The following is a 24799-nucleotide window of genomic DNA, read 5'->3' as shown; positions in this document are numbered from 1 at the left end:
TCAGCCCCTCGTAATCACTCCTCTATTCTGTTTCTATAAGTTGGACGTTTTTAGATTCCCAAACAAGTAAGATCATGATTTGTCTCTCTGTGTCTGAATTATTTCAGTTATCATAATGTCCTCCAGGTTTATTCATATTGTTGCAGGTGGCAGGATTTTCTTCTTTAAAAGGCTGAATAATAATATAAGTGTGTGTATGGGTGTCTGTGCAGCCCTGTGCACGTACGGCCATGTGTTTATACACATATAACACAATATATTTCCTTGTTTATCTGTTGACAGACACTGAGGATGTTTCCCTGTCTAAGCTATCATGAATAATGCCATGATGAACATGGGAGTGCATATATCTCTTCAATATGGTGATTTTATTTCAAAATAGAACTATCACACAATCTAGCAATCCCATTTTTAGGTATACTAAAATGACTATCGTTAAGCATAGATTTCAGTCTGTTTATCTTGATTAGAATTAATTTGGCTCCCTGAATCTGAGGGCTGGTAACTTTCTTCAATTCAAAATTCTTAGTCATTAACTTTTTAAATACTTTGTTTTCCCCATTCATTCTATTCTGTCTTTGGGGAACTACACTTAAATGCATGTGGATTTTATCACCTTTTACCTAGTGTATTGTGACCTTTTGCTCATGTTACCCACATCCTTGGTTCTCTATGACACATCTTGCATAATGTTTCAAGTCTACCTCCTAGTTCACTAATTCTTTTCATTGTTTTGAAGTTCTGTTGTATCATTTTTTTAAAAAATTGATTGCTCATTTTTGTACCTTTGTAAACTTTCATTTCCATTTTTGTTTACTTAAATACATTAAATATTTTAATTTTATATTCTTTATTGGGTAATTACCAATTCTGTAGTCTTTGCAGGACTAATTCCATAGCTTTTTTTTTTTCATGTTCTCGTAAGAAGTCATTTTTCCCCTTGTGTTCTTAGTGATTTTTCTGTTGTGAGTTAATTTTCCTTGGAATTTTATCTGCATGTAAATGGAGAGTGGGAAACTCAAGAGAGGATTCGAGTCGAGTTTTGCCAGATTCCTGGGAGTGCTGTCAACCTGAATCTACATTTTTTAAAAAAAACTTTATTAAGATAAGTTTCAAATATTTTCAGGCAGTGTAATGTGTCCTCATATACTTACTGCCCAGTTTTAAAAATATTAATATTTTGCCATTCTTGTTTCGTACATTTCTTCTAGTTTCTTCTTTAACATATTTAAAAGCATAACTCAGACCGTTAAAAAATTCAGGCTGGGGGACTCAGGGGCCACACAGAGAGAGTGAGTTAAGTCCATGATCCACCTGAGTGTGAGCTTATGATTCAGAATCTTCAGAAAAGACATGTTTTTTTCTTTTTTCCCAGCTGGAACAAAACTGAATTGACGCTGAGTCAAGAGGTTATCCCCCTGAGGCTCCCGCCGCGGAGTGGGTCTGTGGCCATCGCTCTGACGAGTCCAGCTTTATGCTGAGTGAGGAAGGGGTGTTCTTGATCTCACTATGCTCAGGCCCTGGGCTTTTACTGTGTCAACAGTTGAGTTCCTTAGCACTAGGGTCCAGGTGAGGTGACCAGCTGTCCGAGTTCCTCCCACTCTGAAGGATTTCTCGGGATGTGGGATTTTGGTGCTAAAGCCAAGAAAGTCCTGGGTAAACTGGAAGAGTTGGTCACCGCAGCTCAGGTCGCTACCATGTACCCCTTGGGTACATCCTGACTATATCACTCTCTCCCCTCTGGATTCAAGCTTTCATGCTATGCCTAGCCTCTGGTGAATTATAGCTCAACCACGCATTTAAGAAAATATGTATATTTTTATATTATATTCTATACTTTTAGAGGTGCTATTCTGTGAAAGGATTTTTAAATTCTCGCTTGAAATATTGCCAGATAAAAGGAAGTCTCTGAAGATTTACTTTTTAAAATGGAGCTCACATTTAAAATGTATCCTACGTCACATTAAAAAAAAGTCTAAATTGCTGGCCCCTGGTGAGAAATGAACAGACGAGGCTGCACAGTGCCGGCCTTCTCCTGCGGAGGCCCCTCGGACTGACAAGCGGTCGCTCCCCTGGGGCGGGTCATGTTCTATTCACTCCCCAGAACTGCCACCGCTCATACAACGTGCGCACGTGCTCAGCAAGTCCAGTTCTTCTCGCCCACTGACTCAGGGCTTGAGTTTTAAATCCTTGGCCAAGCAATCACTAGAGGGATCCTTGGGGACCAAAAAAGTGACCAAAATTTAGCATTCTTGGGTGTTCATTTTATTTCACTGCTGTAGACTATGCTGGGTTTGAATGCTGGCTGCACTCCATACTCACCCCATTGAGGGCATCCATTTCCTCATCGGTAAAGGGTGACCCTAGTTCCTAAATCACGTGGTTGGTGTGAGGATAAAACAAGGCAACGCACATAAAATGCTTTGGCTAGTGCTCAGCATGGAGAAAGCTCTTAAAGAGTAGATACTAGTATAACATTTATCACTGTCTTACTTCTTTTGAAATTTTCTGTCACATCGGGCAGCTTTCTGCTTCAGGGGCTGAGGAACTCTGCTGCTCAACTTTGTTTTGAACACCACTTCTTCCTTGCTATGCCATAAGTCACACATACATTCTTGTACTTAAAATGAATTCATTGCTTTTTGCAAAATGGAGGGGACAGTACAAAAAGAGGTCTTTGTACAGCTATTTGAGACTCCCCAACCTTGCATTTGGAGCAAAAGGCCTTGGGAAAAACAAACAAAACTTTTGTGTCCAAGGAGTCCACCCATTACCTGTGCGGTGGGCCTTTTCTCCCCCAGCACCTGTAACTCACGCCACCCCTAGGGTTCGTGTTAGCCTCTGCTCCTGGCAGCTGAGCTCCTGTCTGCAGGACGCCACCCTTAGCTTTTGTAAACATTTAAACACTCTTTTTTGGGCTTCTCAGATCCCTGGCAGGAGAATGTACCCAGTTCATGACTCCTTCCTGGGGGGCCTTGCTAGTACTACCCTGAGAAATGCTCTGATGCTGTCAGTCAGTGACACACAACCTGTACAATTCCCAGAGGCCGTCTGAATTACACAAGAGACGAAGACCCTCACCCACAGGAGTTATCAATGGGCATAATATCAGAAACAACCTCATAGCCGCCAGGAGGAATCTGTTAGGGCACGGAGCCCTTTGGGGCCCTTATAGAACCTGTTTATCCATCCTTTAACATAAGAACATGACTCTAACACAGCACACCACTGATGGGAAAGCGTGGTGACTACCATATTTGTTTGGTCTAAGGCTCAGAAAGAAAGAAAATGAAAGTCTGTTTTTATTTTAAAAGTTGAGATGTGATCAACATAGTGATTGGATGGCCACTTCTTCTCGTGTTGGTCTTCCTTTAAAAATCTCCATAGTCTATTTATTCTCTGTAGAAAAGAGTTCAAACATCTAACTTGGCTTTCAAGGCTTCCATGACCCAGTTCCATGATCCATTTCCATTCTCCAAAACCAGCGCTGCCTACCTCGTCCTCCAAACCTACCCACTGCTCTCGCTGCGCTCCTCTCTCACTGACTTGCCTCCTCTACAGCGTGCCACGCTCTTACTCCCGGGCCTCGGCTCCTGCTGTTCCCCTCAAGTGGAAAGACATCCCTTCCCTGTTCGCTGATGAATCCTACCCCTTAAGGCAGTGGTTCTTACACGTTGCCCAACACTGGAATCAACTGTGGGGATCTTTAGAAAAGTATGAATTCCTGGCTTTCATCCTTAGACCCTGTGACTTAATTGTTATGGGGTAGGACCTGGGCACCAGCGTTTTTAGAGGATTCCCAGGTGATTCCGATGTGCAGCAAAGTTCAGGAACCATTGGTATAAATGGTAAATGCTCTTAAACTTCAATATATTACTTTCTCACTCCTTTCTTTTCCTTACAGATGAAAACCAATGTTTCCAGCTTCGTGAAAGCTGGGATCCATGCCCTGCTCTGTGCACTCATATGTATGCAGAGTACACTTCTTTCTTATCTGTGATCATATTGTGTTACAATTATCAGTTCACTCCTCTGTCTCCTTGATAGATGTTCACAGAGTGTGTCTTATGCATCTCTGTATCCCTAGCCTCTAACACGGGGTGTGGTTTGTAGAAGGCAAGCAATATAGTCTTGTTGAACTAAATAGAACTCAGTTCTCTGGTGTAATCTATAAGAGCAAATATTTCATAGGGATAAAAAAAGTCATACTTTTAACTCTTTAAGTCTACTATTTTCTATCTCTGATGAAAAATTAGAAGAAGAAAAGTCATAGACTAGAATTCAGTATACTCACAAAATACAGAAACTGCATGAAAGCCTGTTCTCATGATTATGTCTGGTAGTTAGAGAAAAGCTCACATAAGGAGCATGTTGACAGATGGCAAAAACAGGAACCAGCCACAAAGGAATGAGAAACAAAGAAGATGGCAGGTAAGGTTCCAAGCACAGGGCTTGGTACATAGTAGATACTCAATGGATACGTATCAAGTTGATATGTAACTATTTCCAGTCCTTGGTCAGAAGGAACCATATGATGCTGTTTGCATGGGTCTATCTTCCTGACAGGCAGAATTTATATATTTTTTCAGGCTGACAAGATGCAAAGCTTTCCCTTTGGAGTCCGTCACTTGTAATTTTTAATGGTAGTACAACCATGGTGGAAGTTTCCTTGTCCAACCTATTACTCTATTGTACCTCTTAGATGTCACTTTGTGTGCTGGGAAATGCAGAAATCATAGTCCTGGGAAGTATTAATATGAGATCCAAACTATATAATACCACTCCGTCTGATTCCTCATTAATAGCTATTATTATTTAAGTAGTTTTCAGTTTGGTGCCAGTCTATTAGTAGTCGACAAAACATTATCTATGCAAGTTGTTATTGAGAGCATTTGTACTTCCCACTCACATTGTGTTTTGATCACTAATAGCTTACAATTAAGCCAAAATATGTCAGAACACCATTCAAAATGTGACACTTCATTCAAATATCCTTCTACTCAAAAAGCTGTGAAAGTCCAATCAACTTCCTGAGATATGCTTTAATTTAATTTTAAATATGAATGTCATTCCTGGGATGTTAAATTTCTAAACTTTGTTTTAAATGTTCACAGTTGTGAAAATTAGTAATATTCTTGAAATAAGACAGCTAATTATGAAGGATTGTGATTGATTGACAGCTACAGTGCTAAAAACCTACTATCCTATTTGTTTTACTTTTCAAGAAATAAAAATTCTAGATGCATTTTATTCCATAGAGTTATGTGAACCTCTGAACTTGGTGGGTGATCAATTATATATTTATTCATAAACATGGTGGTGGTACACTAATCCAAGTTCAATACATGTTCTCAAAAAGTTACTCATGGTTAACTATGAATAGAGAGCAGTGAATAGTAGTTTGGATTATGCAAAACAGGAAATAAGCATAAAGCGTTGAAATTAATTATATCTTTCCCAACAATGTTCCAGGTTTACTTTCCTATGGCTTTCTTAAATGAAAGTGAAAATTTGTTTGTTTGTGCGGGCAGCAGGCTGAGATTGCTACATGTCTGCTAACATCTACTCTCCCTTCCCTCCAGGGTTAAAAGAGCTTCCATTTTATGTTACCAGATTTGTGGCTTCTTGCCTGGAATAATGTTTCCCATCCTATGTGACCAAGTACTGGCTAATGATCTGTTAGCAGAAGGGGTGGGTCCACTGCTGGGAAGTGTTCTTAAAGGGATGAAACACATCTTTCCTCAGCCCTTCTTCTTTCCTGCTGATTGGAAAGTGAACATCAAGGGAGTTTTCTCAATAGCCATCTTGAACCATGAAGTGACCTTGGGAACGAAAGGCATAGGAGGCAGAGGGACAAAATATGAAAAGCGTGGCACTGTCCAATCAGCCTGGACCACCTCCTTGTGGACTGTCCCATGTGAGAGCAAGAATTCCTATTCTTATTTAAACCACCGTCATTGGGAGTTTATTTCACTCCAATCTGAACCTAATGCTACTGATATGAATAGTCAGGGAAACCTATTCTTGAATTTAAAAACAACTTCGGTCTGGATAATTCAAACTGTATAGTCCGTATGTGGATTATGACTGTTGGCTATGTTGTGTTAGGGCTTTAATGTAATAGAATAGCTCTGGAGTTCCTTCTGTTCAGATGAAAGGAGCACCTAGGTCCCACTTCTTGTTTTCCATGTAACCGAGGTCCATGATTCAAGAGTCTGTGAGACCTTCCTTTTTCCCCTGAAGAAGCACAGCCACAGGCATCTGATATCAGTGCAGGCCTTCCTTCCTTCTTCTGAGTGAAGAAACTGCTGCTTTTGCTGACCTTCACTGGAATCCAGTGTATAGTTTCCTTGACAATAATAGCTTACATGTCATATGACTCTTTTATCCCTTCTGTCTCTACCAAACTCCAGAATGGGCACATTATTACCATGGATTAGATGCTTAATGGTTGGATGATAGAAGGTTACAAGAACAAGGCCTGTGTGTTACAGAGACAAATGGCCCCTGTACCTGTGATCCAAATCTCCTCTGTTTGGCGCAGCTTAGCTTCACCTTGCTTCTAGGTGTTCAGGCAGGCCATTTCTCAAAAGTAGGGTTATGTGACAAGTACCTTTTACTCCTGACACTGCTTCTTGTGCTGTTCATTGCCTTTCTACTTCACCCTATAATTTGCTCAAACTTGTGTGATCTGAATGCCTGAAATGTTAGCTCCCAAGAGTTCCTCTTAACTAGAGGTAAAACTTTTCTGGATTCCTTGCTACAATGCAAATATGTAACATGAAAAAGTACCTGTTTAATCCATTATTCCACTGGCATGAGTTAGTTAAACATATTAGCTAGCTAAAGTCTAGGGAAAGACAAGATAATAAGATAAAACATCCTGGGAAAATAACAATTTTTCCCAGGGGAAAAAACTGGTATTAGTCCATAATGAAAGTCAAAGGGGGATATTTATTGAGCGCTTGTTATCCTTCTGCATAATACATCAGCCACTGGTGAAGGCCACCTGGGGAGGAAAGGAGAAAACCAGAAAGGTCCCTCGGAGGCAATTCTTAGGGTAAGGGGGAGAGCGCCAGACAACTTCATATCAAAGGCAGGTGGAACCTCAGGACTAGACCCAGTCCTTTGTCCTGCTCTCCTCTGGCCATAGGAACCGTGAGGGTTCCACCCAAATAAAGTAGGAACACACCCAGCCAGTGAGGGAGAGTAAATAGGTTTCATTCAGCCATGGGATACTGGGACATTTGTCTACAGGGCTATTGGACAGATTACTTTTTGTAACTTTTTTAGCTTTAGGAAAAGTAACATGCATCTTTTAGCTGATGAGTCTACCATGCACCCTTGTTTTCTTGGATATCCCTCACTTCAGCTTGGCTTCTTCCTCAAACTCTTCTAAAGATATTTCCTCCTCTTTACAGGAATTTCCAGATACTCTTAGGGGATTATTTTGGAAGCTACCACTAGCCTATGTTTTTAATATGAGACAATGTTGTCTGAATTCCTACTGATCATTTAGTTCTATTTATAATTGGCATAATATATGGGGTGAATCTGTTACACTAGTTAACTAACAAAAATGATCGGTTAGAAGTATGGTGGTTGCGACCATTTGTATTAATACTTCTATTAAACTAGGCTAGTCATTTGCTTGTTGTTTATTAACATGGAATTCTGACATTTATTAGGGCAATTTTAAAGAAAAACTCATTATTTTATTTAATTTTTGAATCTTGAATTTCAATGTAAAACAGGTTTAATTAACAATATCTTGTCTTGTAATCAACAAATAAAATTTTTACTAAATTAACATGATTATTTTTAGGATTCGAAGATGGCAGAGGAGTAAATGGGAGTCACGCTGCCCTCCTCCCAAGACCAAACTGGAATTGCGACTAAATAGCAGAGAAATCACCTGGAAAACAATGGAACGATAGAGGTAGAGGAGCCTTGGAGCTGCGGAAAGACAGTGTATTCAACTCTCACACATCCCAATGGGTGACAAGTGCGGTGGAGGCTCAAGAGGGTGAGCTGGGCACCCACGGGCACCAGGTAATTGATTCCCTTATGCCTGAGCGAGATGGTAGCTGCAGAGTGGGAGGTGAGTTATCACTGGGCCTCTGCCAGCCACTGTCTCAGTTCTCTTCACAAAGTTTTCCTCACCAGTCTTTTCCCAGGCACCAGCCCACTCTGCTGCCGCCTCTACCCAGAGATCAAGGAGGGTGGCTGCCACTGCAAATTTTTGCCTTGGCCCTTTAAATGTCTCTTTGCATCCCCAGCTGCCTGTCTCTGGCAGAGAGCGCCCCTAAGCTTTTTGGGGTTGTGTTTTGTCTGTGTGTTTTCCTGGTTTTAACTGCTGTAGTCTAGAGATCCCTGTTTATGGTTCAGACCCTGTTTTCTCAGGGGGATCCAACTGGCCATTTCAATGCCCCTCAATTACCTGGCCTTTTGTGCGCTCCACACACAGCTTGTGCGGTGTGAGCTGGGGCGCTAAGTGCAGACGGGCTGGAAGAAGTAGAGAATCCCTGGCCAAAGGGGTCACACAGCTGCATAGAGAGCCTTGAGGAGAGACTGGAGACAGAGGTATTGGGGAAAGAACGGGAGGAGGAACAGGGCAGTCCTGACTCCCTCCCCCTTGTGTAGTCTCCATTGTGCATGGGAAGGCCATGCCCCCAAAGAGCCAAAAGCTGAAAAGCACACAATAGACAGCCCAAAACAACCTAGTGCAGGCGTGCCCACACACACACATGCGCTGAGTGATGGAGGAGGGTTGGCGAGTGCGTGTGAGGACCCGCGACCACGCGGGCTGGCGAAGGCTCCCGCAGGTTGGTGCCCACAGCACCTGCAAGGGAGTGCACCGATCGGGGAGGGCAGGCGTGAACTGGCGCGTGTGTGCCCGCGAGTACAGAGCGGTCTGCAGAAGTAGTGGATCCCAGGCCAAGGGGTCACAGAGCTGCCCAGGGACCCTGAAGGAGAGACTGAAGAGGGGATTAACCAGAGAGTCCTGGAGCTGACTTTCTCCTATTTCCATAGTCTCCATTTTCCACAGGCAGGTGATGCCCCCAAAGAGCCAAAAGTGGGGAAAGCACACAATAGAAGACCTTAAACTGACCAGTGCCAGGGTGCCCGTATGCCAGACGAGTGCGCGAGGTCAGGCGAATAAGCGCCCCTGGGCTGGTGCAAGCGAACGCGCCCAGGCAGCCGGGGATCCTGCCTGGCTGGGGAGCGTGCTTAAGGAGCCTGCATGAGAGTGCAGAGCGATCCACAGAAATAGTGGATCCCTGGCCAAAGGGGTCACCGAGCTGCCTAAAGCAGGAGTCAGACACAGACAATAGACTCCTGGAAGGCTCAAACAAATGACCCAAGGTCATAGAGGGTTAAAAACTGACATTGTCAGAGGCAGGCCCAGAAAGAAAACTAAAGGAAAAAATAAATAAATAAATAAATAAATAAATAAAAAGACCCGCCTACTACCATAGAAATTTAATCCACAAAGTTAGGAAATCTAGACGGATCAATTGAAGCAGAAGCAAAAATTAATTAATTAATTAATTAATTAACTCTCACAAAAATGAGAAGAAATAGAAGTTCCCCCCAAATGAGTGGAAAAGGGGAATTCTCACAGAGAGAGCTAAATGAAATAGAGGCAGGGTAACTATCAGATATTGAATTCAAAGCAATGGCTCTAAGGAAGCTCAATGAGCTCAGCCAGCTCAAAGAGAACTATGAGAAACTGCAGAGAAACTATTAGGATCTTACAGCAAACTATACCAACCTAGAAAAGGACATAGAAACTATCAAGAAGACACAAGAGGATATGAAGAATACCATTTCTGAATTGAAGAACGCAGTAGAAGGAATCAAAAGCAGGCTGGATGAAACCAAGGATCGAATCAGTGAGATGGAGGATATGGTAGAAAGAAGCTCCCAGAAAGAACATGAAATGGAAAAAAGACTCAAAAAGAATGAAGAGGCATTTAGGGAAATGCAGGACAACCTGAAACGCAATAATATCCGTATAATAGGGATACCAGAAGGAGAAGAAGAGGAGCAAGGGATAGATAACCTGTTTGAAAAAGTAATGATGGAAAATTTCCCCAATTTGAGGAGAGAAAAGGTCTCATGGATCCAGGAGGCACAGAGAGCCCCACTCAAGAGGGACCCAAGGAGGCCCACTCCAAGACACATCATCATTAAAATGGCAACTATCAAAGACAAAGAGAGAATCCTCAAGGCAGCAAGGGAGAAGGAGAAAGTAACATACAAGGGGGTCCCTATATGCCTAGGAGCTGACTTCTCAACAGAAACACTATAAGCCAGAAGGGAATGGCAACAAATATTCCAAGTCATGAAAAGCAAGGGCCTACAACCAAGGCCGCTCTACCCAGCAAGGCTCTCAATTAAAATAGAAGGGGAAATAAGGAGTTTCCCAGGCAAAAGAAGACTAAAAGAATACATCTCTACCATAACCAGCACTACAAGATATGCAAAAGGGACTGGTTTAAGAAGATGAAGGAAAAGAGTGAGAAAGAGAAAAACACAGGTACAAAGAGAAAAAATGAATTGGTTTCTATCAGTAATAACTCTCAATGTAAATGGACTAAATGCCCCAATCAAAAGACACAGGGTAGCTGAATGGATAAGAAAACATGACCCATACATATGCTGCCTACAAGAGACCCACCTCAGAGACAAAGACCACACAGATTGAGAGTAAAGGGATGGAAAAAAATATTCCAAGCAAATGGGCAAGAGAAAAAGGCCAGGGTTGCCATACTTGTATTAGACAAAATAGATTTCAAAACAAAGGCCATAAAAAGAGATCCAGAGGGGCACTTTGTAATATTTAAAGGAAGTATCTATCAAGAAGACATCAACATTGTAAACTTATATGCTCCCAATATAGGAGCCCCCAAGTATATAAGGAAATTCTTGGACGACTTCAAAAAAGATATAGACAGCAACACACTGATAGTACGGGATTTCAACACTCCACTGTCAAAAATGGACAGATCTTCCAAACAAAACATCAATAAGGATATTGTGGAGCTGAATGATGCACTGAATCAAAAAGACTTAACTGACATATATAGAACCTTACCTCCCAAAGAAGAGAAATACACATTCTTCTCAAATGCTCATGGCAGTTTTTCAAAGATAGAACACATGATAGGACACAAGGCAAACCTCAGCAAATTCAGGAAAATTGAAATAATACCAAACTTTTTCTCGGACCACAAGGGATTGAAACTGGAAATCAACCTCAAAGAGAAACTTCAAAAACTTGCAACCTCATGGAGACTGAACAGTAGACTATTAAACAAAGAATGGATCAATAACAAGATAAGAGAAGAAATCAAAAAATTTCTGGAAACAAATGAAAATGAACAAACAACAGTCCAAAACCTATGGGACACAGCAAAGGCGGTCCTGAGAGGGAAGTTCATAGCAATACAGGCTTGCCTAAAAAAGATAGGAACATTTCAAATAAAAGACCTAACACTACAACTTCAAGAACTGGAGACACAACAACAAATAAATCCCAGTGCAAGTAGAAGGAAGGAAATAGTCAAGATTAGAGCAGAACTGAATGACAAAGAGACAAAAAAAACAATTCAGAGGATCAACCAATCCAGAAGCTGGTTGTTTGAAAAGGTAAATAAAATTGACAAGCCTTTAAGCAGATGCATCAAGGAAAAAAGGGAGAGGACCCAAAGAAATAAAATCAGAATTGAAAGAGAAGAAATAACAAGTGATACCACAGAAATACAAAGGATTGTCAGAAACTACTATGAACAATTATATGCCAAGAAATATGAAAACCTCAATGAAATGGACAAATTTCTAGAAAAGTATAATCTTCCAACACTGAAGGAGGAAGAAACAGAAAGCTTGAACAGACCGGTAACAGCTGGGGAAATTGAAGCAGTAATCAAGAAACTCCCGGCACACAAAAGCCCAGGGCCGGACGGTTTCAGAGGAGAATTTTACAAAACATTTAAGGAAGAGCTGACCCCTGTCCTTCTCAGACTATTCCAAAAAGTCCAAGAGGAGGGAAGACTCCCAGACTCTTTCTATGAGGCCAGCATCACCCTGATCCCAAAACCAGATAAAGACCCTACAAAGAAAGAAAACTACAGGCCAATTTCGCTGATGAACATAGATGCTAAAATCCTCAACAAAATATTGGCAGACCGCATCCAGCAATACATTAAAAAGATTATCCACCATGATCAAGTGGGATTCATCCCAGGGATGCAGGGATGGTTCAATATACACAAGTCAAAAAATGTAATACATCACATAAATAAAAGAAAAGACAAAAACCACATGATCATCTCGATATACACAGAAAAAGCATTCGATAAGGTACAGCACCCATTTATGATCAAAACACTCAGCAAAATGGGAATAAATGGGGCATTCCTCAACGTAATAAAGGCCATATATGAAAAACCTACAGCCAACATCATACTCAACGGGCAAAAACTAAAAGCTTTCCCACTAAGATCAGGAACACGACAAGGATATCCGCTTTCACCACTTCTATTCAACATCGTATTGGAAGTCCTAACCACAGCGGTCAGACAAGAAAAAGAAATAAAAGGCATTCAAATAGGAAAGGAGGAAGTAAAACTCATTGTTTGCAGATGACATGATAGTATACATAGAAAACCCTGTAGACTCTATCAAAAAACTACTCAACCTAATAAGTGAATTTGGCAAAACAGCAGGATACATAGTCAATATTCAGAAATCAAAGGCATTTTTGTACACCAGCAATGCAATAGAAGAAGAAGAAATCAGAAAAAAAATACCATTCAATATAGCAACAAGAAAAATAAAGTACCTAGGAATAAGTTTAACCAAGGAGGTAAAAGAAAACTATACAACATTGAAGAAAGAAATTAAGGAAGACACAAATAAGTAAAAGCATATACCGTGCTCATGGATTGGAAGAATTAATATCATCAAAATGTCCATACTACCCAAAGCAATTTATAGATTCAATGCAATCCCTATTAAAATACCAATGACGTATTTCACAGAAATAGAACAGACATTTCAAAAATTTATACAGAACCATAAACGACCCCTAATAGCCACAGCAATTTTGAGAATGAAAAACAAAGTAGGAGGGATTGCAATACCGGACATCAAACTATTCTACAAAGCCACAACACTCAGAACAGTTTGGTACGGGCACAAGAACAGTCTCATAGACCAGTGGAACAGAATAGAAAGCCCAGAAATAAGCCCAGGTCTCTATGGGCAACTAATATTTGACAAAGGGGGCAGAAGCATAAAATGGAGCAATAATAGCCTCTTCAACAAATGGTATTGGGAGACCTGGATGGCTACATGCAAAAAATTGAAATTGGATCATCAGCTGACACCATACACAAAAATAAACTCAAGATGGATAAAAGACTTAAATATAAGTCACAACACCATCAAAGTCCTAGAGGAGAACATTGGCAGGAAATTCTCAGATATCCCATGCAGCAATTTTTTCACTGATATGTCTCCTAAAACAAGGGACCTAAAGGAAAGAATAAACAAGTGGGACCTCACCAAAATAAGAAGCTTCTGCACGGCTAAAGAAAACATCAGCAAAATGAGAAGGGAGCCAACTGTATGGGAAAATATATTTGCTAATGATACATCAGACAGAGGTTTGATCTCCAAAATATATAAAGAGCTCACTCGACTCCACTCCAAGAAGACAAACAATCCAATCAAAAAATGGGCAAAGGATCTGGGCAGATACTTTTCCAAGGAAGAGATACAGAGAACCCAGAGACATATGAAAGGATGCTTGGCATCACTAGCCATCAGAGAAATGCAAATCAAAACCACAATGAGGTACCATCTCTCACCTGTCAGAATGGCCATCATAAACAGATCAACAAACAACAGGTGCTGGCGAGGCTGTGGAGAGAAGGGAACACTAGTCCACTGTTGGTGGGGATGCAGACTGGTGCAGCCATTGTGGAAAGCAGTGTGGAATTTCCTCAAAAAGCTGAAAATGGAACTGCCTTTTGATCCAATGATTCCTCTGCTGGGACTATACCCTAAGAATCCCAAAACACCAATTCAAAAGAATCTATGCACCCCAATGTTCATAGCAGCACAATTTACAATAGCCAAGTGTTGGAAACATCCTAAATGCCCATCGGTAGATGATTGGATCAAAAAGTTATGGTACATTTACACAATGGAATACTATGCAGCAGAAAGAAAAAAACAACTACTACACTTAGCGACAGCATGGATGGAACTGGAGAGCATTATGCTAAGCGAAATAAGCCAGGGGGCAAAAGACAAATACCATATGATCTCACTTATAAGTGGAACCTAACCAACAATACAAAGATGCAAGGACAATAAAACCAGCAACACTGAAAGGAAAAGAAACCAACAGAGACAAGAGGGAAGGAGGGGGGCGGTGTGGAGGAAAAGAAAGGGGAGGGGAAAGTCAAGGAACATATAGCAAGGACTCATGGAAAAAACCAAAGGGGAAGGATTGAGGGAGGGGGGGAGAGGGAGGAAAGGAAAATGGTGGGGGGAAGGCAGAGACAAATGTATTTGAAAAAATAAATAAAAAAAAAGAAAAAAATAAACTAACATGATTATTTTTAAATGACAGAAATGCTAACATTCAGATTCATACGTTTCCTGATTGTTCTTCTTTGTCAAAGACACTAGCTGATACTTGATTAAAATAACATATTGAGATTTGCTTAGTTGCTATGATTGGAAATATTCTATAGTTAAAGTATTGTGAGTACATGTGGCAACACTTAGTCTAGACAAAATAAAGAACATTGGGATTATCAGAGTGCCAAAAAGTATATTCTCAGTCCTTCTTGTGGAATAAAGATAACCACTTGACATGTGGAATATCGGTCAGTCTTGAAATGGATGAAATTTTTAAAATGTTTGTGGTGATCTTATTGATTTGTTAACCCAGGAAACATTCTCAATATCGTTCTTCCGACTACCTCATGCCACACTGTCTAGGAAGCAACATACTTTCCCACTATCTTTTGCAGCTAGGATTGGCCTTACAATCCGGTTCTCACCAGTCACATGTAAGGTGGAGCCTACGGCGGGGAGGACTCTGGGAGTTTATACTCTTCCTTATACTTTGTGCTTTGAATGTGGATGGGATCCCTGGAATGGCAGGAATCAATTTGCCATCAGAAGCAACAAGCATGAGGACAAAAAGTCCAGGGCTTTTAAGAACATTGTCAAGCGGCTATACCTCTTGTTGCCTTCCTCCCAGACTCTTAATTAAACAAGATGATTAAATGATTTTATTACTTTAATAATGGCTAGTTAGTTTTGTTTTTGTTGTTACTTGCAGCCATTAGCAGCTTATTCACATAGTTCTCTACGAGTTTGAGATGAGTCTACACTTACATGAAGCCCAAGCCAGCTATCCGTCAGAAACATGGCCGAAATCTCCTTCCGGGAGAGTAATCTAAAGCAGCGCTTTCCAAAAGAACTTTATTTGATGATGGAATTGTTCATATAGATGATATTGAATACATGGCCATTGAACACTTGAAAAGTAGATAGTGCGATTAAAAAAATAATATTTTAATTTTACGTAGTTTAAGTTAATTTAATTTGAAACTGAAATAGTTACATGTAGGTACCGGCTATCAGCACAGATCAAAAAAATTGCTAGTCTACTAAAAAATACCTAGTTCTCTTGAAGAAAAGTCAGCCTTTAGGTTTACAGAGTTGTCTTACAGGCCCAAGAACACCTCATTATGGAAAAATGATGACCCAGTGGGGGCTTTCCACAGTGTCATGTTTGAAGGCTGTTAAACAACATTTAACTTGCTTATTAGCTAACTATGCAGAACTGATACCAATTTAAGCATTTTACATTGACACCCATAATAAAGGATGTCTTTTTATTTGGACTACACTCATTCAGCTGTTTGTCAAGACTTTTGTTTTCACAATTACAAATGAAAAGAATAATAATGGTGTGCCAGTCTCATTAAGCTTTGGGGAATAATAACTCTCTGAGGTAAACTGTAAATTATGATTTGCAGAAGACTTGGAGGTATCCTAGAAAATCAGCTGCAAAGTGTAGCAATGCGGTGCTAAGAACAGTGAGACACTGAGGATTGCCAGCTGATGGTCCTCCCATGTAAAGGCAAGAGCAGTGGATACTGATTATACCAGAAACCAGAAATCTATGGGGCTGCCACATCCTAGAACATGGGATTCAAGACTATCTACCACACCCAAATATTATTCAAAGAAATAAGTCCATTGTGCCTTGGTGTGTTTCATAAAGCTAAATAATCAGCACGCTTACATTCATAGCCTTTTATAGAGCCCAAGGAAGAACTAATTCTGCAAGTGTGCGAGGTGGCCCAGAGCGTTCAAAATCATCACCTTTTCCATCTCCTGGCGAGGGTCACAGTTACGGACAGCTACTCCAACACCAGTCACTTCCCTGCTGATGAAAACAAGTGAGCAAAGCCCCTTTGGTTGGGAACCTGAGCTCCTCCAAGCTAGGGCTATGCATAATTTTAAGAAATAGCTGACAAGTCAAACTTATTTCAGAGACAGGACTATCTATAAACAGGCTTCTAACAGAAATAATAAAGGAAGGAGTTGAAGACTTTTGGCAAGCCATATGCACTTCATCTCTTTGGTTCTTTGGCATAAAAATTATCCAATTAAAAACATTCAGTTGAAGAAAGTCACCACCATAATCCACATTTCTAACAAAGAGTAGTTGTACAAGGTGCTTCTTCAAACAATACTAGAGAAACTGGATCAATTCAAAGCTGATTTTCTCCTCACAGAACTATTATTTATACTCAATATCATCCTCATGTTATATTGACAAGTACTCACTTCTCATCAGTTAGCTTTGCAATTCCTTTCCAAACACCTATGGTTCTTTATAGGCTCTGCTTTAACCCACTTATTTTATAGTAGCTTCCAATGTCTAAGAAGATAAAGGTAACCACGTGTGAGAAGTTAAGACCCAATCTTGATAGTGGGAGGCATAAGACATGGTCTGTAGGAATACACTGTGTCTGAAAGAAGGTCTTATGTAGAAAATATCTCAGCTAAAGATGTATCAGGATATGAATTCTTACCTATGATGTGGCTCTGAAATGCAGAATCTACAACTGTATCTTCATCCTCTTGCAGGTTTTCATTTGCCTTTTTTATCTGCAGCAACAAAAAATTACTGTAAGTTCTTTTTTATTATGTTAAATAGATCTTTTGCCATCCTCAGAATAATGGCAGATTCTATAATGTGTGTGTGTGTGTGTAAAAGAAAATATATATATATATTTCCCATAATCTATATCTATATCTATCTACACACACATACACGCACACACACATAAAATGAAGAAAATATATTTTCTGTGTGTGTGTAGATAGATATATAAAATATATATATAATATATATATATTTTTTCTTCATTCCACTTTTCCCCATTCTATCACTTGGCTTTATTACAAGTTTTAATTATAAAAGCATATTTGCCAAAATATAAACCTAGCTCTAAAAATGAGGACTTACAGGGAACCTAATTCTACATAAGATTTTGGAGATAACAGCAACAGCTTAGGTTTTTAATATTTAACAAGGTCAGAAACAGAGAGCTGTAAAGAAAAAAAATTAAAGTCTAAGAAAATATAATTCCTCCAGAGTCAGTGACTTCCACTACAAATTTTAATAAGAGTAAAGAATACACTTAGATAACCTGACCATTTCCTACACTATAATTCTCTAAGAAAATGATATGATATTTTTTGTTCTTTCTACAATGAAACATGAAGTGACTAAGATGTGTGCTCACTGAATTAGAGCAGTGACACACTTATCTAGAGTTTTCAGGTCAAAAGAATTTCCCTTATATTTCAGTTGGAATATTCAGATGCTGAATCGTATAAAATCAAATGGAACTCTAGAGAGACTCTAATAACATTACAGTATTTTTACAAATGAGAATTCTGAGGTCCAGCGAGTTTCCTTAAACATATTTTAAGTGGCAACACAGGAACTAAATCCTAGGTCTGCCTTCCCCATCTAGTAGCACCAGTAACAATAATACTATCAAGAGTATCAATAATGATAAAAACAGCATACTACTGTATGTTATGTACTAGGTGCCGACTACGATATTCACACCCATGATTTCACAGTCCTCACAACAACACAAGGAGGTAGGTGCTACTGTTAGATCCATTTTGGAGATAAGGACCATGGAAAACAGAAAAGATGAGTAATTATACAAGTGATGGGATGGAGGTTCAAACACAGCAAAGCTGTCCTGAGATTTGTGTTTATTTGGGTGTACTTCGTTATTCTCAGATTTCTGTTTGAGTATGACAGCGTAGATTTGGCCTCAGTATCAAGCCTGGGGTCCTTGGCAGAGTGACCCAAAATAGCTTTTTAAAAATACATCCCTGCCAGTCACTTGGGAAGCCAATAATAAAAAGGTGAGCTGTGCAATGAGGGTTCTGTTCAGGCAGGAACATTACAGGTTGTGGTTGCCAGTAGATTTGCTCAGGGGCTCCAGTTGAATGCCAAGAAACCCTTATTTTATATTCATAATGTAGAAAGTCATATGGTAGCATACTGACCTTGAGCTGAATTTAGCTGTTTACTTTTTACCTAATATGTTCATATTTAATGGAATAAGAACAATTATTTACATTTTATTACTGCAGTTCTAATATTAGATTATAATTGGTGATTAATCTGTACCTGCTCAGAGCCAGAAGATGGCAAACTCAGGAGAGTATGTGGATGGCTACCCACAAGAAGAGATTCTTAGAGGTTGAATATCGAGAGGCCATGGTTCATTACTTCCCTATCAGCTGTCTGCTCTTCAGGTACTTCCCTGACTGTTAGCATCTTCAGGGGAAGAAAGTTAGGAAATGGGGGTAAAAGCCTTCCTCAGCAAGCTCTGCTTCTAACAGTGCACACTGATGGATTGCAGAGAGGAAAAGTACCATGAGCCTTTGGGAGCCTAACATGTTCTGGTTTGCCTTCCACAGTCCACAGAGCTCAGTGATCTCTTTGTGACAAGGATACCAAAAGACCCATGGAAGGGGACATTCCCCAAATACCTCATTTTCCGTTAGCAACCCAACAACCACCTTTTATCTTCATTTATAGAAACATCAAGGGAATTTGCTTATATGATCAGCCCACAATGGCAATATGTTCTCTATTTTCCTCTACCTGTTATGGAAGATAGCATTTCCTTTAGGTTTTTCTACACTGACCCATTTTAAATGTAAAGGGGTGCCCTGCTGACCTACCTGCTAGAATGTGGTTGATTCATCTCCAGCAGCCTATGAAACTCTAAAGGGTCTAATATTTAGAACAAGTTCCTCATTATACAGGTTAAAAAAAGAAAAGAGGCTCAGAGAGGGTTAGTGATCTGTTCAAGGGTACAAAGGGTTTCACTTTTAGAGTGGGCGCTCCTTATCCCTACTCATTGCTGTAATTTAATTTTCAGAGTGAACCATGTTGCCATAGTCATCCTTTCTAGGCTATCACAAGAATTACTACATTTTTCTTAGTGTCTGGCAGTTAGCTGTTTAGGCTGTATTCCAAGTACACATAAACCATACTTTTATTTAAGAGTAGCAGTGATTTTCGCTGTGTGTAATGTTGCGCGTGTGTGTATGAATGTGTATAACTGCCTTGCTTCCCTTTCCTACTTACCTTTCTGTGAGATGTACCCATCACCTTTTCCCAAGTATGATATTTAAGAAAGAAAACAAAAGCCACCATGCAGTCCTACCTGTCAGCTCCTTGTCAGAACCTTTCTAGGGCTTTCTGTGCTTAACAGCAAATGTTAAATGTAGTCTCTGGGAATTTATCAGAGAAACTGGACTTGTAGACAAGGCCTTTAATTCTTGCAGCTCTCCTGAGCTAACAGCCCATGAGGAGCAGATGGCCCATGAGGGGGAATTTTCAATTTGAGGAAAATGGATGAAGAATTAGCAACAGAATGTAAAATGGAGGGGTGTCTTAGAATGGCCTACCTGTTGACTCTAACTGTACAAATAGATTTCTAGTCAAAGTGGTGAGTAATTAAAAAATCCATTTGCCTATGGCAATAAGGGGCATAATTTATGCTGGCAGCAGACTTCTCTTGCTAATTACATTTTTCATAGGCTGAAATTAACATTAATTTTCATTCTTGATCACACAGTGCTTGAGTGCTGAGAGGTGGTGGGAAGCTTCCTGGGGTAACGGGCTGCCCACTCAAGATTTAAAATTTGCCAAAGATAGACACAAGTGGAACCATCTTCACAAGGCAAGGCGTTTCAAAGATGGGAGTGGTCACAAAACCAGGATGTTTGCCTCGGAAAAGAACAGGGGTTAGAGATTCAGATTTTCTCAGCCACTGCTCTACCGGGAACAGATATAAATCAGTAATGTCCCTTATGGTAAGAAGTAGCAGGTGGTTCACAGGCAATAGCTGTGGGCTGTTTTTGGTTTAAGTTTGTTGTTAGTATTTTGGGCACCTTCCCAAATGCACTTCCCAGTGCATTTTCGACTCTTGTCCACCTTTTGAGCTCAGTTGTATTTAAGAACTATACTGAATATAAGTCTGTAAGAGGTAACTATTAAATGTCATTGTACCCCTTATATTTTGTTAATCCCTCTCATTAGAAAAGACAAGGAGGAATGAGCTTGCAAAGGACACAGAAGGAAAAAAGGAGAAAATAGTTCACCACTGACCAATATACATACATACTTTCAGAATTACACCCAATACTTGGGGATACACTTCATTTGGAATTCTGAATATATTTCTTCTCTGAATCATCCTAACCCTAATGCTTTCCCATTTGGAAGTTAAAGCTCATTGAAAAGGAAAAACACAGAGTGAACCTGAGGGAGGAAGTGATCGCTGGAGGCAGAACTCCTGGAAGGCAATGACTTTAGAAAAGTTAGTCATTTAGAAAAGTTTTTCAGGAGGAGAACAAAATATGCATGCTTCTTATTACCATCAAAATAGCATTGAGAACAGGATTGTTCAATTAAGAATGTTGAAATTATAACATTTTGCAGAACTTAATAAGGTGATAAGTTGTGTAATTATTGTACTGTTTTGTGCTATTTTATCATCATTGATAAAATAGCACAAAATGGACCATTTTAATGGGATAATACTTGATGCTTTCTTTATTAGCATATGTGATTTTTTTCAGACCATATGACAGTAGGTGAAGAGAATATCCATAATTTAAATTAAAATACTCATTAAAATGGTCATCTCTTTCCACTGCATGATGAAGTATATGATCTCATTAATTTTATTAATGGTTTTTATTTTGTCCAGTGATAGATAGGAGGCTGGAGCTCTCTTTCCTTGAGACTTCTCATTTTAGAAAATTATTTAAATCTACAGGAAGGAAGAATGTACAACATGTAGCAAGCAGAGTACATTTCTTTCTGAGTTATCTTTTCTGGGGATGCTTTTTCCTCTTATAATGATTTCATATAATTTAAATAAAAGCACAAAGTAACATGGCCCATGTCTAAATTACACAAAATTAGAGTTAAGTGGCCTGTAAATAATGGCATAAATGGGGGCATAAGCCTTCAATTAAGGTGTTGAAAGGAGAAAAAGATTTAATTCAGCAAAGCATTAATGGGAGTTTTACACATGTTCGAATGTACCTAGCAGTCCTGGGAATGGACATGTAGTTACTACTGAACTAAATGGAGGTCTGCTACATACATGAAATTGTAATATGTATGTAAATAATCCTTCTACTATTATCACTGTTGTTTAAAATAATGATAATGCCTTAGGGCTCTCATAGCTAAATATAGCCTTAGTTTGTAAAAGGCAGGGATAGTGGTATATTAAGTTACAAGGTTTATAACGTTGGTTTTATTCAGGAAAAAAGTGTGATATGTAGTGCATTATGGGCAGCTATTGTTTCCATCCCAAATAACTACTATCAGAAGAATTCTTTGCAACACACTGTAAAATAAGCAGAGAGCAACTTTACCTTGAGCCTTAGTGGGGGAAAATTCCTTTAAACTCTGAATTTTAAAAGGTTCATGGGTATTCACATCAATGTGCCATGATATTAGAATACATCTGATTTTGCCTCTAACCTCCTTCCTCTATAGGTTGATGACATATAATAAATAGGTTTTTCACTGCTATTTGTGTACTAGTCCCAGTGGAGACTGTGGCAATGTCCTTTCTGCAATTAGTACTTTGAGTTCAAACCACACTGATGATTATGGAGATGAAGTGAAAAACATTGCATTTTACATTAAAAATTGCCTAGCTGGTCAACTATCCAGGTTAATAGCATTCTTCTGTATGGGAAGTCTTCCCAGCATGACTAATTTTGTCTTGCAGCTAACTAGAGAAATTAGCATACCCCTACTGATTATGTATACATGGGGTATTTAGGGAATCTCTGTACTTCACAGAAAATAATAAGACTGTTTCCTGTAGCTGTTCTGGAAGGACCAAAGGACACCTCTCAGTACATTGTGAAAGGCTGTGGAGGAGAGAGGACAAGGTGGCAAATTGCTTTAGCATTAGGAAACAATGAGAAAGCAAAAATAAAATTGTAAAAGGAAAACAGAGGGTCTTTTGTTTTTTTTTTTAGGGACTCTGTACAGTGAAGATATACTCTCTGCTGTCAGAACCATATTAAATGGGCGTAGTTAAATTGAGTGTGTCTGATAAGGGCTCTGCCAGGCGATCAGTTTTAGATCAGTTGGACTGAATTTCTGGCATATTGCACATTTCCACGTGTAGTACATTCTCCTTGTTTCCTTACAGTGACACAAGGGCAGCCTTCGCCATGCTTGTAATTTGTGGTTTTATAATGCAGGGGACATCTACATTTTCAAAGAGGCGATACCAGTGGAAATCAAGAGTAAAATAGGGGAAAATTTAAAAAAAAAAACTTGCAAAGAACATAGTGAACACGATTCCAGAGTTTTTTTTTAAAGGCCCTATATCTCTTTAGAGTCAAAAGCTATTTGAAAAAAATTAAATATGCATTTGTCTCAAATTACAGTATGTCTGTGAAACTCTAAGGAACACTAAACATCAAGAAGCCATTAAATTAGTAATTAGTAACTACTAATACCAATCATGATTACTTGTAAAACCTCGTTTATTTTTTAACTACCGTAGAAAAAAAATGTGCCAGTACTTCATATTTTAAGTTTTCCTTAAGAAAATGATAGCATGCATTATATTTTACAATCTCTTTTATAAGAGTATAAAAATATATGGATTAGTCAGTAATTCTGTGAAGAAATTTTTTTTTTGTTTAACTGCTTTAAAGCTTACAGAAAGAAACATTGAACATCACCAAATCAATTATGTAAGAACAGAAAGAATATAAAGAGAATAAGTGCTGTTTAAGGTAATTTTAAAACAAAAATATTATTTGAAACTAGTACACCCTGGGAAAATATAAAAATGCTCTTTTATTTTCTTAAGTATATTTTGATTATGCTATTACAGTTGTCCCATTTTTTTCCTCCCCTTTATTCCCCTCTGCCCTGCACCCCCCGTCCCTTCAGCATTCTTCCCCCCGCCTCAGTTCATGACCATGGGTCATACATATAAGTTCTTCGGCTTCTCCATTTCCTACACTATTCTTAACCTCCCCTGTCTATTTTGTGCCTACCAATTAGGTTTCTTACTCCTTATACCTTTTCACCCATTCTTCCTCTTCCCCTCCTTTTAAAAAGTTAATTACCCAGTTTGTTCTAGAACTCTCAATTAAAAAACTAAAGGCTAGGGAGTCAAGTTCCAGAAAGAATTTCTTAGTCTTAACACCTTCCACTTGAGTAGGGTGAACTGGTACATATGACTTCCAGAAAAATAAAAAAAAACTACTTAAATCAAATCATCAAAATACTCTTAAAGAGTATAGCACTTTTATTTTTTACAATGATGTTCACTTCTTTTTGTGTTTCTGGAAATGATGGAAATAATCATCAAAACAGAGTCCCAGCACCAGGGTATAATCCCCAGATGACGCAAGCAGCCTCATTTGCCTGCACTGTGATTACACTGTCCTTCTGAAGAGAGAGCTAAAAAAGCAGCATCACCGGCGGGGGCCAGGTCTGCTTGCCATCCAGCTGCCATCTCTCGGTTACAGTTGTCACCGAGCTTTCCTTCTGTTTTCCTCTCGCTTTAACTTTCTCTACCCCATAATGTCTTGCCCGTATCTTTTCATCAGCAAGGAGAGGAAAGAACCCAGGCCAGCCTGTCAGAGAACGTAACAGCTGATAACCAGAAAGGTGGAGCACTTACCAGGGACCCTTTCGGTATTTCCATGTCGGCTTTGGTTCTGATGTTTTTCTTGTGGTTTCCTTGAGCGCTGATAGAGCTGCTGGTGAGACAGGAGCCCTGGGAGCTGCCCTTTAACACACTCCTGCAGGAAACATTATTTGATCCACTTTCTGTCTGTTGAGCTGCTCTCTTATCAACTCTGCAGGTAGAAAGTGGTTCCTCTGATAAATTACATTGCTCTTCTTCAATCACTCTATTCTTTCCAATCCTTTAATGCTGAAAGTAACCTCCACATAGCTGTTTGTCTTTAACTCTTTGAGTGATAGTGTTTCTCAATGGCCTTGATCAAATATTAATCTGATATTCCAGTAGTGTGTCCATTTAGATTTGATAAAATAATCTTTTATTTTTATTTTATGACTGCTTGTGAGATGGGGGTTGGGGGCAGTAAAAAACAATGAAAAGTGATTGACTACATTTTTGGCTTA

The 24799-nt window shown here is 39.4% G+C and overlaps 1 protein-coding gene across 2 annotated transcripts in view; it reads right to left on the bottom strand.

Annotated features, from left to right (window-relative positions):
- Positions 1–24799, bottom strand: part of NCKAP5 (NCK associated protein 5) — a 750489-nt gene that overhangs the window by 33994 nt on the left and 691696 nt on the right. The window contains exons 13-14 of one of the 2 annotated variants that reach the window (XM_054574978.1): positions 24333–24510; positions 17139–17214 (exon numbers count right to left, since the gene is read on the bottom strand). In XM_054574978.1, the coding sequence (XP_054430953.1) occupies positions 17139–17214; positions 24333–24510 (254 nt within the window). The remainder of the gene's footprint in view (positions 1–17138; positions 17215–24332; positions 24511–24799) is intronic. The other variant, XM_054574979.1, reaches the window with a different exon arrangement.

This window comes from Pteronotus mesoamericanus, unplaced genomic scaffold, assembly GCF_021234165.1.
Source record: "Pteronotus mesoamericanus isolate MK-2021 breed Mesoamerican mustached bat unplaced genomic scaffold, CSHL_Meso_final contig_27, whole genome shotgun sequence".
NCBI classification, from domain to species: Eukaryota; Metazoa; Chordata; class Mammalia; order Chiroptera; family Mormoopidae; genus Pteronotus; species Pteronotus mesoamericanus.
The sequence above is the reverse complement of the archived record's forward strand: the minus strand, read 5'-3'. Positions and strand labels throughout refer to the sequence as shown.